This window comes from Geospiza fortis, unplaced genomic scaffold (assembly GCF_000277835.1).
Source record: "Geospiza fortis unplaced genomic scaffold, GeoFor_1.0 scaffold104, whole genome shotgun sequence".
In the NCBI taxonomy this organism is placed as follows: Eukaryota; Metazoa; Chordata; class Aves; order Passeriformes; family Thraupidae; genus Geospiza; species Geospiza fortis.
The window spans coordinates 2,203,081-2,215,795 of NW_005054325.1; the positions used below are offsets into that span (position 1 = coordinate 2,203,081).

At 39.6% G+C, this 12,715-nt stretch overlaps 1 protein-coding gene across 1 annotated transcript; it reads right to left on the reverse strand.

Moving 5' to 3' along the window:
- Nucleotides 1-444: 444 nt before the first annotated feature.
- MRS2 (magnesium transporter MRS2) lies at nucleotides 445-12,594 on the reverse strand. Its single transcript, XM_005421004.2, has 10 exons — nucleotides 12,487-12,594; nucleotides 10,945-10,981; nucleotides 10,265-10,377; nucleotides 9,677-9,850; nucleotides 8,900-9,030; nucleotides 8,092-8,208; nucleotides 5,286-5,438; nucleotides 4,060-4,177; nucleotides 3,181-3,294; nucleotides 445-2,208 (listed from the first exon to the last, which is right to left on the reverse strand). Exons 1-10 carry the CDS (start codon nucleotides 12,592-12,594, stop codon nucleotides 2,098-2,100), a joined length of 1,176 nt encoding a protein of 391 aa, XP_005421061.1. The 3' UTR covers nucleotides 445-2,097.
- Nucleotides 12,595-12,715: the final 121 nt, after the last annotated feature.

Below are 12,715 nucleotides of genomic sequence, written 5' to 3' on the forward strand. Positions count from 1 at the left end.
GTTCTAAACAAATCAAAAAAGGCAAGATGAACATTAGCTTGATTTACAATGCATTCTGGTATCTATTTTGAGGACTTGTCCAAATAGCAGAACACTTTAAAAAAGAAGTTAAATCTGAACCTCGTGCAAGAAGTAACAGGCTACAACTGGGATTGCAGTACTTATGTTACAAATCTGTTAACTGTGGTATGAGGCAAAACAAGCAGTGTCCTTTTAAGGGCAGAATAAACATTTTCTCTTGAAATCAAAATTGACAAAACCAGTAGGTTCTGTAGCAATTCCATTCTGAGCATACACTCTCCACTGGCTTTCTTCTGTGTATGACCTCCACATAATTTTATTGCACTTGACGGCATTTTGGTTACTTGAATTGTAAGAAAAACTTTAAACATTTGCCTATGTCTTCTACAAGATAAAAAGCAGTCTTGTAGAAGACATCTTTTGCTCCATGTTTTTATTGTGCTTTGAGTCAGTTACGTACAGGTAAAGAGTCAAAAGGAGTTCACAGAAGCCTCCCTGCAAAAAAGTTTATGAGAAAGCTTCCCTAACAGCTGCACCAATATCAGTTCTGGCCTAAAGAAACTACAGCTCATTTGAAAATATCAGCATCTATCTCCCTTCACACACTGAGATTCCTGGGGTTTATCAGCCAAGGTATGTGAGTAATTGTTTTTTTCCACTGGACTGCTCAGTTGGGTGATTTTTTACTACTTTACCTGCTAAGCTTAAAGGCTGCAAAAAAACTCAGCTAAAAAACTCAAAAGCATTACAAGATCATTATCCTTCTCACCTTCTCATGCCATTAGTATCTGTACTTAAAGTCATGTAGAGAAGAACTGTTGGAAAGTAACACATAGAACTGACTTTAACCAAACCAGAATCACAGGCCTGGACAGCTTTAACTTACGAACCTTTTTATTTCCATCTTTAACTCATTAGTCCTGAGAAGAATGTTCACAGCTACAGCTACTGTCTTTTCAACCCTGCTAGTACAATGATTTACATGGAGCTGCTCACTGTGTTACAGATAGATTAAAAAATCCCAAAGAAGAAATGGACAGTGTGACGTGATTTAGACACATTTCATGCTCCCTCTACAACCTGAGAGAAACCAGTGGAGAACTACACCCTTAAAGAGAAGCCCTAAGAACAACAGAAATAGTTGCCATAAGGCTTCTACTCCTTCCTTCAGCCCATCACAGGACAACAGGCTTCCAAACCTTTAACTAACCTGGCTACTTACTGTGATGCAGGCTAGTCCATGCTTTGTCTTGGAGAGAAAAGCACAGCCCACCTTAAGAAAAACCAACAACCCAGCTGATGATTTTTACCAGAATTTGAATTATGGCAACACAAGGAGGTGTAAACTGCAGCTGTATCAATGTGTGTTGAAACAGTGTCAGATGGAAAATGCAAGTGGGCATTATCCATAGGCCCGTTTGCCCTGTTCCTAGAACTGCTGTTTGGAGCCTAAATTAATTGTTAAGGAATATACAAGATTAGCAGCTAAATTTCAAAGCCTTTTATTGCTCCTTTTTTTCTCACTGCCACCAATCTAGAAGTCATGCTTCACGAGAGATACAGGTATGTTTTTTGCTTTGGAAAACCTGTTCTCTGCAATTAAATAGGGCCTTAAAAATCCATTCAAGAAGTCACTCTTGGGGTGATTTTTCTTTGAAGTCAGATTCCTAAATCTGCAGTTCAGAACCAGAATTATTGATCAATCCTGACTGCTTCCTTCTTTAAGCCAAGAATTCTGTTCTCTGTATGAAAGGCCATAAAGCAAAGCACCATTTGACAGAAACACTACAAATGAGAATGCCCAAAAAGTAAGTACATGTATGTGGTACAGAAAACTAAAGGCACATACATGGGGTGGAGGTGAAACTACTATAGAAAGCATTTTGCTATTTGCCCTCATGTTTCTCTCCTTATGTGCGTGAGCATTAAAAATGTCATTGTAGGTTTTTGGCACAAAATATATATTAAATTAGCAAGTTTAGAAATTCTTGCAGTTTTCAATAAGGAAGAACAAATACAAGGAAAGAGTCCGAAGTCCACCCTGTAACAACGAAAGTCTCTTTGTTCCTGCTGTTCCTACTGGTTTGTTAATGTGCTTCTGCTCAGCCCAAATGTTTCTCCTTTAAGACTGGTCTTTATGTCCACTCTTCCAGCTGCTGGTTGGGATTTTTTCAAAGCTGCAGGAACCTAGGCAAGAAACAAAATAGCCTGATTACATGAGAAACTGCTCTATATGTGGCAGAAGGAAGTAAGGCTCCACAGATGCTTGAACCCTGATTTTGCTCCCCTTATTTTCAGAACAGTGTCTTTGGCTTCTCCCTCCCTAATAGCTCCCAATATCTTTCTCCAAGTCAGTCAGTATGAGCTGGACTTTGTTTTGAACTACACTTCAGGATATTCTAGTAAATTGTAGCCATAGTCAACAATCCACAACTACTGCCAGCTGATTCTTAGTAGCAAAAGAGGAGAGGGAAGAAGGGGAGTTTATCTGAGCCTCCCTTTGTCACTTGTAGCAACTTAACTTTTGACTTTACTGACATGTCTGCTATAAATATTACAGTGCAGAGATGAGGTAGACAACACAGTTCCACAAGTCCTGGAAAGTGCAGTCAATAGGGAAAATGACCATACATGCTGATCAGAGCATGGTCTCTTTGGAAATCTTCCTACAACTCGGTACCCTCAATGACAAAGATAACTGGTGCATATGTAAGAAACTATTACAAACTTCAGACTGAGAGTGAGGACATGACAACCACAGCATCATTCTCCAGAGAGATGTTACAGCTAGTGCTCATCCTCATCATCCTTTTAGCTCCACTTACTCTTTTACAAGTCAAGGACTATGGATCCAGAGTTAGTATGTGGGTAGGAGGATGAGGACTGCTTCTATCATTAGCCCCAGCTCTCCTTGGGCTTCCAGGTGAAAGTAAATACAGCACTTCTCATGGAACAGCCTGCAGCTTCACTTCTGCCCAGTGCTGGAGCTCCCCATCTCCTTCAGTCCAGCTAGGGAGCACCTTCTCTGTCATGGAGCAGACCCTGAGCTGAATTTTGCCATGCTTTGTAGCCTATCCATCTAAGCCATCTTATTTTCTGCCTTAGGAATGGACTGTACAAGCAGAGTGTGAGGCAGAAGCCCCAGCCAGCCATACGTACGTGAGGAGGTAGCGGAGGATCCAGGTGCCGCCCAAGGAAGGAAAGTAAGCGCCGCCAGATCAGACCACTTCCCAGAAACATAATCCCTGTCACCAACCAAAATATCCTGGGGTCCTACCAACAGAACACTCCCATTAGTCATCCAATTATCTCTCAAAAAAGGGATTACCCAAAGATAATCTCTCACTCCCCACCAGTGTTTTCTTCCTTTATAAGAGGAAGCAGTAAACTCTCCACCATCAACAGTCAAACCCTTCCTTGGAAAAAGGGCTGTTTCACAGCAAAGCATTTTATTTAGGATCACTGTACTGTATTCTGTTACTGTTCCATGCAGTTTTCCTTCCTTCATTGGAAGTTTGAAAACTTAATCCTTATATTTAACTGATTTGAAAAAGGAAGAAGTCTTTGCTTTGTTTGTTTGTTTTAAAGGTGGCATGTGCAGTTTTAAAGTTGTACCCCCCAGATGGTACTCCTTCCTCCCCAGTTTAGGTATAAACAATTACTGACAGTAAAGTACTTCCTCTGATGTGCTGGAAATGCCCTGGCTGCTTGACAGATACCCTTGTATCTGGAAGACAAAGCTGCTCTTGTCAGAATAGATGATCATTAACAAAACTTTAATACTACTTTATAATCAACTACTTATACACCCAAAAATTTGTATTCCCACTTCTTTTCCATGGACATGACACAGAAAAAAGGCTGCAATACAATACTGTGCAGTTTGCCATGCAGTAATTTGCTTACAAAAGAAGTGACTGTATGAACACATGAATCCCTGGAGCTTTGTCCATGGAAAGAATGAAGTTGTACCAAATATGAAATAAGCTGTAAGAGCAGGACACACATTTTATGATAAACGCAGGACTTGTTCCTTACCTCTTCAAGGGATGACTCCAAGTTCATACCAAAGGCAACTCCTATGAGTCCAAAGAGAGAGACAGAGAAAGTCCCCATGGTCAGCTGCAAGTTCAGCCTCATCATCACATTACGGTGGCTAAAGAAGGGAGAAACATCTGTAAGGGGAACCCAAAAATTTATTTGCTGCCTAAATACTTAAATTCCATATAAAATGCACTAAAAACAGTGAAAGAGAGGAAGTCTGAAAGAGAGGAATGCTGAAATTATGTAACTCAGTTGCAAAGATCATGAAACAACAGTACAAAGAGACTATTATTTTGACATTGCTACATCTGGACACCTTTAAAGGCAGCAGGTTCTGCTTAACCATCATCAGGCTTTCCAGTATTGCTCACTTCTCAGAGGTGTATGTATATACAGAGAAATAGTAAATTTCTGCTGAAATTTGTAACCTCTCACCACCATCTGGCTGCAATTTCTATATCTGTATTCACAATGGACAAAAATTTTTTGTTACCTTGCAAATTAATACATTTTACAAAAAATGGAGTTGCTAAATGCTGCGGGACTACAAACTTCAGTCCTTTTGGGTGAATTTCATATTCAAGTCTTCCACAAGAAGGTTTTTGTGGTTTCCTGATACAGCATCCACAAAGTGCTTCTACAGATAACTCCTCAGTGCAGAGGAGAAAGAATATTAAACACTGACCTCAGAGTGGCACATTCATGCAAATGCAAGCTACAACGCTTTTTCAGTAAGAAATCTGACTAAAAGTGAAAAATGTAGCATTCAAAGAGAAAGAGAAACTTGCTCCCAAGTTATTAATTTTTGTATCACTCTACAGAGTAATAATTAACTTGTCCTGGAAACCTGAGTAGCCTAGCCAGACTCTGGTTAGTAATCTTTTCTGAATAGAATTTTAATATGCTTCTCAATTTGCAGATATTTCCTGTATTGGCTAGCTCCCCTGAAGAGTCTAGGAGAAGGTGGGTTTTGCCACTAGGCAAGATTGCTGCCTAGCTACATAGTTACATACTAATTACACACACTAATTAGGCTATCTTCTTCCTTTGCTTTGTGCAGTTCACGACTAGAAAAGTGCAATACAGCTGCTGTGACTACAAGTCCATTCAACCCTCACTAAGACAGAATTCTCCAACTTTCCTTGTAGTAAAATTTGAGAAAGTCTAGGCCAAGAAAGTCTAAATTCCAGATTTTGGTAATCTAACAGATGGTAGCTAACCTGTCCAGGTTGATAAAGATGATGCTTTCTGAGTCGTCAATCAGTACTCTGAGTTCACGAGCTTCATTTAAAAGATCTTCTGCTTGTCTGTAATAATTCTCCAACAGCAGCTCCATTTCCTCTGCATGGTCAATCCCAGATGTACTCTCCTCACTGCGAGCAACAATTTATATTTTCCTGGTTATATGTACATATATGTATATACATTCATATTGTATAGAAGTGTATTACTGGTCTGTTAAGGCACATAAGAATTGTGGGGAACAAGAATGCTGTTAGACACTACACCACAAAATCCAACTTTTTGGTGAGGAACTCCCATCAGTTCCAACAGCATAAAATAAAATAAATACTTCTACATTTATCAGCACCTCAGCAGAGGAATTCAATTATTTTAAATAGTGAAGTTAACATTTGATGTGCTCAAAGTATGCACACCACCACAAATTTTAATTTTTTTGGATATTAAAAAGTTAAAAAGTTATAAAAATGTTGTATATTATTAAGTTAATATAAAATGCTAACTCTTTTGACAGATTAACTTTTTGATGCCCTCAAGTGGTGAGAGCTGGTACCAGTGCAGTCAAAAACTCCCGACAATAAAACAACACAAAGCCAATACACAAACAATTACACAGTGATGGAGATGGTTTAGGTTATATTAAAATGGTTTAGTAGAATCGCATTTGAGCTGCCCACAGCAATTGCTGCAAAGCATTCTTCAGTCCTGAAGCAGCCAAGGAATGACCATCTTCATGAAAGATGCTCCACTCTTAAGTGACTTTTGAAAAACTTTTATCTTACTTCAGAGTGCTACTGCTGGAGCAGCAGCCTTCCTCTGAAATACATGATTCTGGCATTGTTTACATGAAACTGAGACATCTGAGGTCCACAAGAGCTTGGAAACTAAGCAGCAAAGCCAGGAAGATTGTTCATATTTTTTTGTTTTGTGGTATGACCATTTCTCGAGAGAGTCTGAAGTTTTTAATGAATCTCCTCCTGGCATTACTGACTGCTCAAGGAACATCTCTTAAATGGTTTTCCATGAAAATAAGTGGTATGACTTACAAATCAACTCATATAAGCTCCCTGAGGACCTTTAACAGAGCACCTAGTTTTTCTCTTTCTGGGGCAGAAACTGAGTTAGCCAACCTGATTTGAAAGCCCTCCAAACTTTGAGGTTTTCACTGCATGGAGATGAGAGGAGCTGCAGACTTGAAAGTCTTAGAGCACTATCTGCAGTATTACAGATTCAGCTCAAGGTCATACTTGATGAGCATCTTTACATTTACATCAGTTTCTCTGGGGATATACAAAATAAAGACAGCCACAAAGACATGAAAATAACTGCCACTGGATGTGCTTTCATTAACTAGTCTCCATCTGTCTCCTGACTGTTCCACATTCTGGCCTTCCTTCACACAAAGTTAAGAGGTCTGCCTCATCTCTCTGAGCTAAGTTCACCATTCTGCTGCAGAAGATCTCCGACAGCACCTACTGCCTAACTGGCCTCTTCCACATCCTTTCAGAATGAACTCAAATTTGAGTTCACCAAATACCACCTATCAGTTGTATCAATCCTATATCCAAAAAGAGCTGTTCACACGTGGCCAATGTGCCTCCAAATGTGTTGTCGTGGCTTGTGTTTCCTGGTGGGCCTTGTGCATCCTGCAGCTCTTCACCCAACCCCCTACTACCTCTCCTACCCTTGTGCACTGGTGTCTGAAAGAAGGGATGCTTGTGTGTTTCTCTTGACACAAGCATAAGGTGCCATTGGGATCTTTCCTAGATCCCCTACACACTAAGATAAGGCAAAATCTGCCAGCAGACTGTATTAAATCTAAAGGAAGGCTGTGAGCAAAACCGGAAAAAGACCAGCTGCTGACTCAGGAGCAGCTAGAATTTAGAGCTACTTCTGATACTGTTCCAGAAGATGCCTTAGAAATGCAAACCATGTCCCACTTCTGGAACACTGAGTTTCTGCTGCACATTTAGATTAAGCTCTGCAGGGCAAGACTTCAAATCCACACACCATATGAACAGGATTACAACGTATAGGCACTGCAGTCAGGCAAAAGTGTCATTCAGCAACTTCACAAAGTACTCTGGAAGGTAACTTCTGTTGTCTGCTTATATATAAAACACATCTCTGTGCCTGAGATTTAAATACAATTCAGCCCAAAACATATGTGGAAATTGTATACATTATCTTTCTGGTTTTTAGTTTTTATTAAAGTGACCAGTGCTGCTGTTGCTGTGTGCTGTCCTTCACCAGAACCCCAGAGTGCAATAGGATTGTTTCTGCACATACATCTTCTGGAATGCTGTCCTTCAGGTGCCCAAGGTTGCACCAAGGCCTCTTTCTTTCAGGTTCTGCTGGTGAGCAAAAAGCTAGGAGCAAGGTGTTCAGAACACTTCTAGTAAAGGAAGTGTGGAGTCTGACCTATTCAAGGCAAGCTTTAAAACCTGCCATGTTTTGGTGAAACCGAAGAAAATGCTCCCAGAATGTGTTGATTTATATCGAAAAATAACATTTGCTTTTTCTGCCATCATGCTCCCATCCCATCACATACTAGATGATCCAGCCTGTTACGTCAAGAACTATTTGTAACTGTGTAACAATGGAGTTCCTCTCCAAAATGGCGACTACAATGGTTTCTGAAGTAGCAAGCATTAGGGTAAAAAAAAAAATTAGAAAGACTTTTTCCTTCTGGCTTTTAGCAGTAAACATCCAGTTTAGTGTTCAAGTTTTCCTCAAACAAAATCCACTGTTAAAAAAATGTATATGGTTTCAAACTATACATACAACACTTGTGGATCAGTCCATTTTGACAGACAGAGTTCTTCTATTACTTCTTCTTCATCTAAGATCTCCAGAATCGTTTCTTTGAAAACTTTAACATCTGTTTCCAGTTCTGACAAGCTGAAAGAAGAACAGGCAAAAGGTCAAATAATACCCAGTGGCACCAGTAAGGTAATCTCTACACGAGTTTGCCAGCCAGCACCCTCGCCAGACGGAGTGGCCAGGGAAGACTTCCTTGCAGGGTTGTAAGAGCTCCTTCAAAACATGCTCTACAAGCCACACACATAGCTGTGGCAGTGATCTGTCTGGGGACCAGTGAGGTACAGACACACACTAAAGGGCATCCAGATGTGTTTCTGGTTGTATTTGTAAACCAAAAAAAACAAGCACTCTTTCAGCACATAGCAAGCGCATGTTTGCACTATCATATGAGAGAGGCCAATACATGAAGGGTAGCATTGTACAAGTAACCTCAAAGCACAGATGTACACAGATTTACAAAGGTTTACATTAAAGGGAAGGTTTTTTAAGGTTTACATTTTCACACAGTTTCATTCTGTTAGGTATTATTTTGTTTTGTCAGATGCTATTTAAGAAGCATGACACTATTTCTGACTCTTCAGAATTTCTTTCCCTTTCCTACCGTATCACAGGTAATTCATATACTGACTTTTACATTTCCAAATAAGATGCACAATCCAGCATTACAGTAATTCAGGAAATTATTATCAGATACCATTTTTCTAGCACTTTAATGCATGCCATTTTCTATGGTCATCTTCTAGTGTCTTCACAGCTTATTCTTAGTTACCTCTTGCCATTTTGCAGAAGAATGTGTAGTTTACTCCTATCCACAGATAAAAGCTTGGGATCCACTAGGGCTTCCAGTGTCTCAAGGATCTGAGGCTGCAAAGTGTTAAGTCTTCCCTGCAGTTTGCTGATCTAGATAACAACATGATCCTTCATAAGAATTAAAATAATTCATTTAGAATGATTTGGGCAACTGACTCCTGTCTCTCAACACAGAATTCACAGTAATAGGTATTTAATACAACCTGCTTTCCAATGCCTGGGAAATACTTCCTATATGGTTACCCCATAAACACGAAGCCACAGTACAAAGCACAATACAGTAACTCATAGAAAGTGAACTGAAACCCAGTGACAACCACACCAGTAAGGCTAATAAAGCTAAAACACTAATGTCTATAAATGTTATATTAGAATTAGCAAGCACAGATTTCTAATGATAGCTAGAAATCTCATCTAACTCCTGCTTAAGAGGCCAAAACCTCAGCACATTTGTGTGATTTTCATTCCAGCTACAACATGTCTCTAGAAAGGAATTCTGACTTGTTTTTTAATTTTCCAAACGATGGTGAAGCCATCATATCCAAATAGCAATTTATTGGAAAGGGAAGGAAAACACACTTACACACAAAATGGTAAGAACTAAGGGGTCAAAACAAAAAAGAGAAAGTGAAAATGCAGAATACATTTAAAAATATATACGTGTAAATATTAACACAAGACTAAAGTCATACTTTTTTAAAAAAGTCAAACATTTTTAAAAAATGAGATAGCTCACCCAGTACTGCAGAATTGCTTCTATGGCTCGGAATTCAAAGGGCAGGGAATATGTGACTAGTTGACCTTCCCCAGCCAGCTGAGATGCTAGTTCATTCAGGAGCCAGTGTTCCAGACTTAAATTACGATAATCTAGTATCAGAAGAAACTCTGGTGTTATGACAGCCTTCAAGAACTGAAAAAGACAGTACATGTAAGAAGTCTGAAAAAAAACTCACTGAAGATTTCTCATAACACTGTAGCACATTTGATGATTTGGGCTTTGATAAAACCAATCTTCAAATGTCATTTCAGGTAGGAATATAACAAAATCTCATGCTAATTGCAAACAGGCTCAGACACAGCACTGTGCTGATTGAGATGAGGCTCTGCACCAGCCTTTACTTCTGTGACAATGTTAGTAATGTTTCTCCAGGGTTCAACAAGGAAAATGGTCACTAATGTGTACAGCTGATTGCTAGGCAGAGCTCCAAAGACACATTTACTGCAGGACTGCACGTCACAGAAAGCTGCTATTTTCTGGCTGTGCAAGAAAATCAAAGTGCAAGGATGAGACAGGCTTTACACTCAGCTATAGGGAAACCATTACCTCCATTCTCATAATGATCCTGTTGTTCCTGGTTGCAATGCTCATCACATGTTGAAATCTTAGATCTCGAGCTTGAAGACCCAACTCCTGGTACAATTCTGTTTTCTTCTTTTCTATCACGAAAATATTTTTAGATGAAGACATTTAGAGGACAAGCACATATGTTCCAAAATGACATCCTAGTGTGTTACCAAGTCCCACAACAAAACAACCCAGCTATTCTTAAAGGTTCTCCTCCTATTGACATCTCAATCCAAGTTATTTTCTACAACATTTAAAAGACTGTATTTTGAATGGAAAAATTCTAGATATAAGCGAAAAAGTTGGCCACGACAATTAATTTCACATCAGAAACAAGTGACTCCTTCAAGAAAGCACATATAATCCTACATGGACAGACAAGGCAGGAAAAGTAGCATGGTGGCCAGAAAAAAAAAGGCAAAGCAAAAATTAGCTCCCTGTGAGAGATGGTAATATATTATTTTCAAAATATTACTTAATGTACAAAAACTGTAACAATAGAGATGCTATGAAGGCCCAATGGAAGGCAGCAAAACACAAGAAATGCTGCAACATCTAAAACATAATTTTTTTAACCAAGTAGATTTCAATTGGGCTTTTCTGTTCTGGACAAGGAAAAAGCTCAAACAAACCCAAATAAAACTACAATGAAAACTTACCAAAATAGGTAGTATTTCCCTCTTTGTCAAACTTCATCTGGAGGAATGGAAAAAAAAAACTTGTTTCACAGAACCACTATAAAACAAGAAATCAATTTCTAAAAGTATTTGCACTTCCCTAAAATCCAAATGAAAAACACATTATGAAGAGAAAGCAACTTTTATGCTCTCTATTCACAATTAAGCAAAATAATTGCATGAATTGACCACGTTTCACTGTGTTTGTGACCAGTATCATCTGCATGTCCATGTTCCTACACAAACCTTGCTAAGGTGATTTACAGAGGATCAGACTTAGAACAGACTATTTCTGTTGGCAGAGACCTACAATGATCAGAGTTCAGCTGCTTGACCAGTTCAGGGCTAACCAGAAGTTAAAGCCTGATATTAAGGATGCTGTCCAAATGCCTCAAATGCTGACAGCTTGGGATATTGACCACCTCTCCAGGAAGCCTGTTTCAGAGTTTGACTGCTCTCTTGGTAAAGAATTGCTTCCTAATGTCCACTCTAAACCTCCCCTGGCACAGCTTTGAGCTATTCCCATGCATCCTATCACTGGATGTCACAGAGAAGAGGCATCTTACACCTGGGATTGAAAATTCAGCTATTTGCTCTATAACACTCTGAAAAATTTAAAAATAAAACTTAAAAAGTAAAGATTACCACAGACTGTATGGTTAGGTTTTGCGCTCACATCAAGTATTGCAAAGACATACTATTTAGCTTGTAGCCTGCAACTAAATACCTCTTGTCTTAGCATCTGTCATTCATATTATTCACTTAATGCTCGTATTTCCTAGTAAAATTATTTTCTTGGAAAGACTGCCATTCTGGATTAATAATGAAGTTTAATGTTTTTCCTCATAAACAGTGTAGCTTAATCCAACATTACTGACTTTTAAACTGTCTTTCAGTGAATTAAGCCTACCTAAGCATTCATTCCAGTAGGGCTGCAAGGAGGTTACATAGCACCTTGTTGAAAAGCAGAATGACTGCTTTTTGTTATAAACAAGGGGACCACATCTTCCTTCACTGGCACTAATAATGGGATTTTTCACAATATATATATTTAAAAGAAAACCATAATGTGCAAACTAGGCAGCTTGTAAACAGCCTTTAGTCCCTTTAAAAAGACAGCATAGAGAGAGCTTGTTTTCCACCAAATTCTATGTTTGCTTAGAATTGCAGCTATACCAAGACACAGGACTAATAAGGTAGTAGCAAGCCTTGATAAACTTAAGAAGAAAGTTCTGACTGCAGCACTTCCAAGAGTTAACTTGGTTTCACAATTAGAGCCAGAGAACTTCCAGCAGATGCTGGGCCTTAGAAAAGCATTTTCATCAACACTATGTACTCCAACTGGTCCTCAAATCAGAGTAGCTCAAAGCAACAATTTAGAACTTAGGGATGTTCTCCAAGACACAAATCCACTTGTTTTTATAATGCCTTAAGATTACAAAACAACCAACCAAACAAGAGGGGAAAAGCACCATCATCTTGCACCGGCTGCCCTCGCTGGTGGAAATGCCTGCAGGTACTTACCACGGCAAAAACAGGAGACACGCTGGCTAGGGTGGCTTGGGAGCTCTCAGTGGGGGCATGTTGGTAAAATTTACCTGCGGGGAGAGAACACAGCTCTACTTCCAGCATACCGCCCTTGGCACTGAGCCGCGCGGTGCCCCGCTCCCAGGTTCCGGCACACACGTCAGGAAGCGCCGCTCACGACAAGGCCCCGACGAACCCCAACCCGAACCCGACCCGCCCGGCCCGG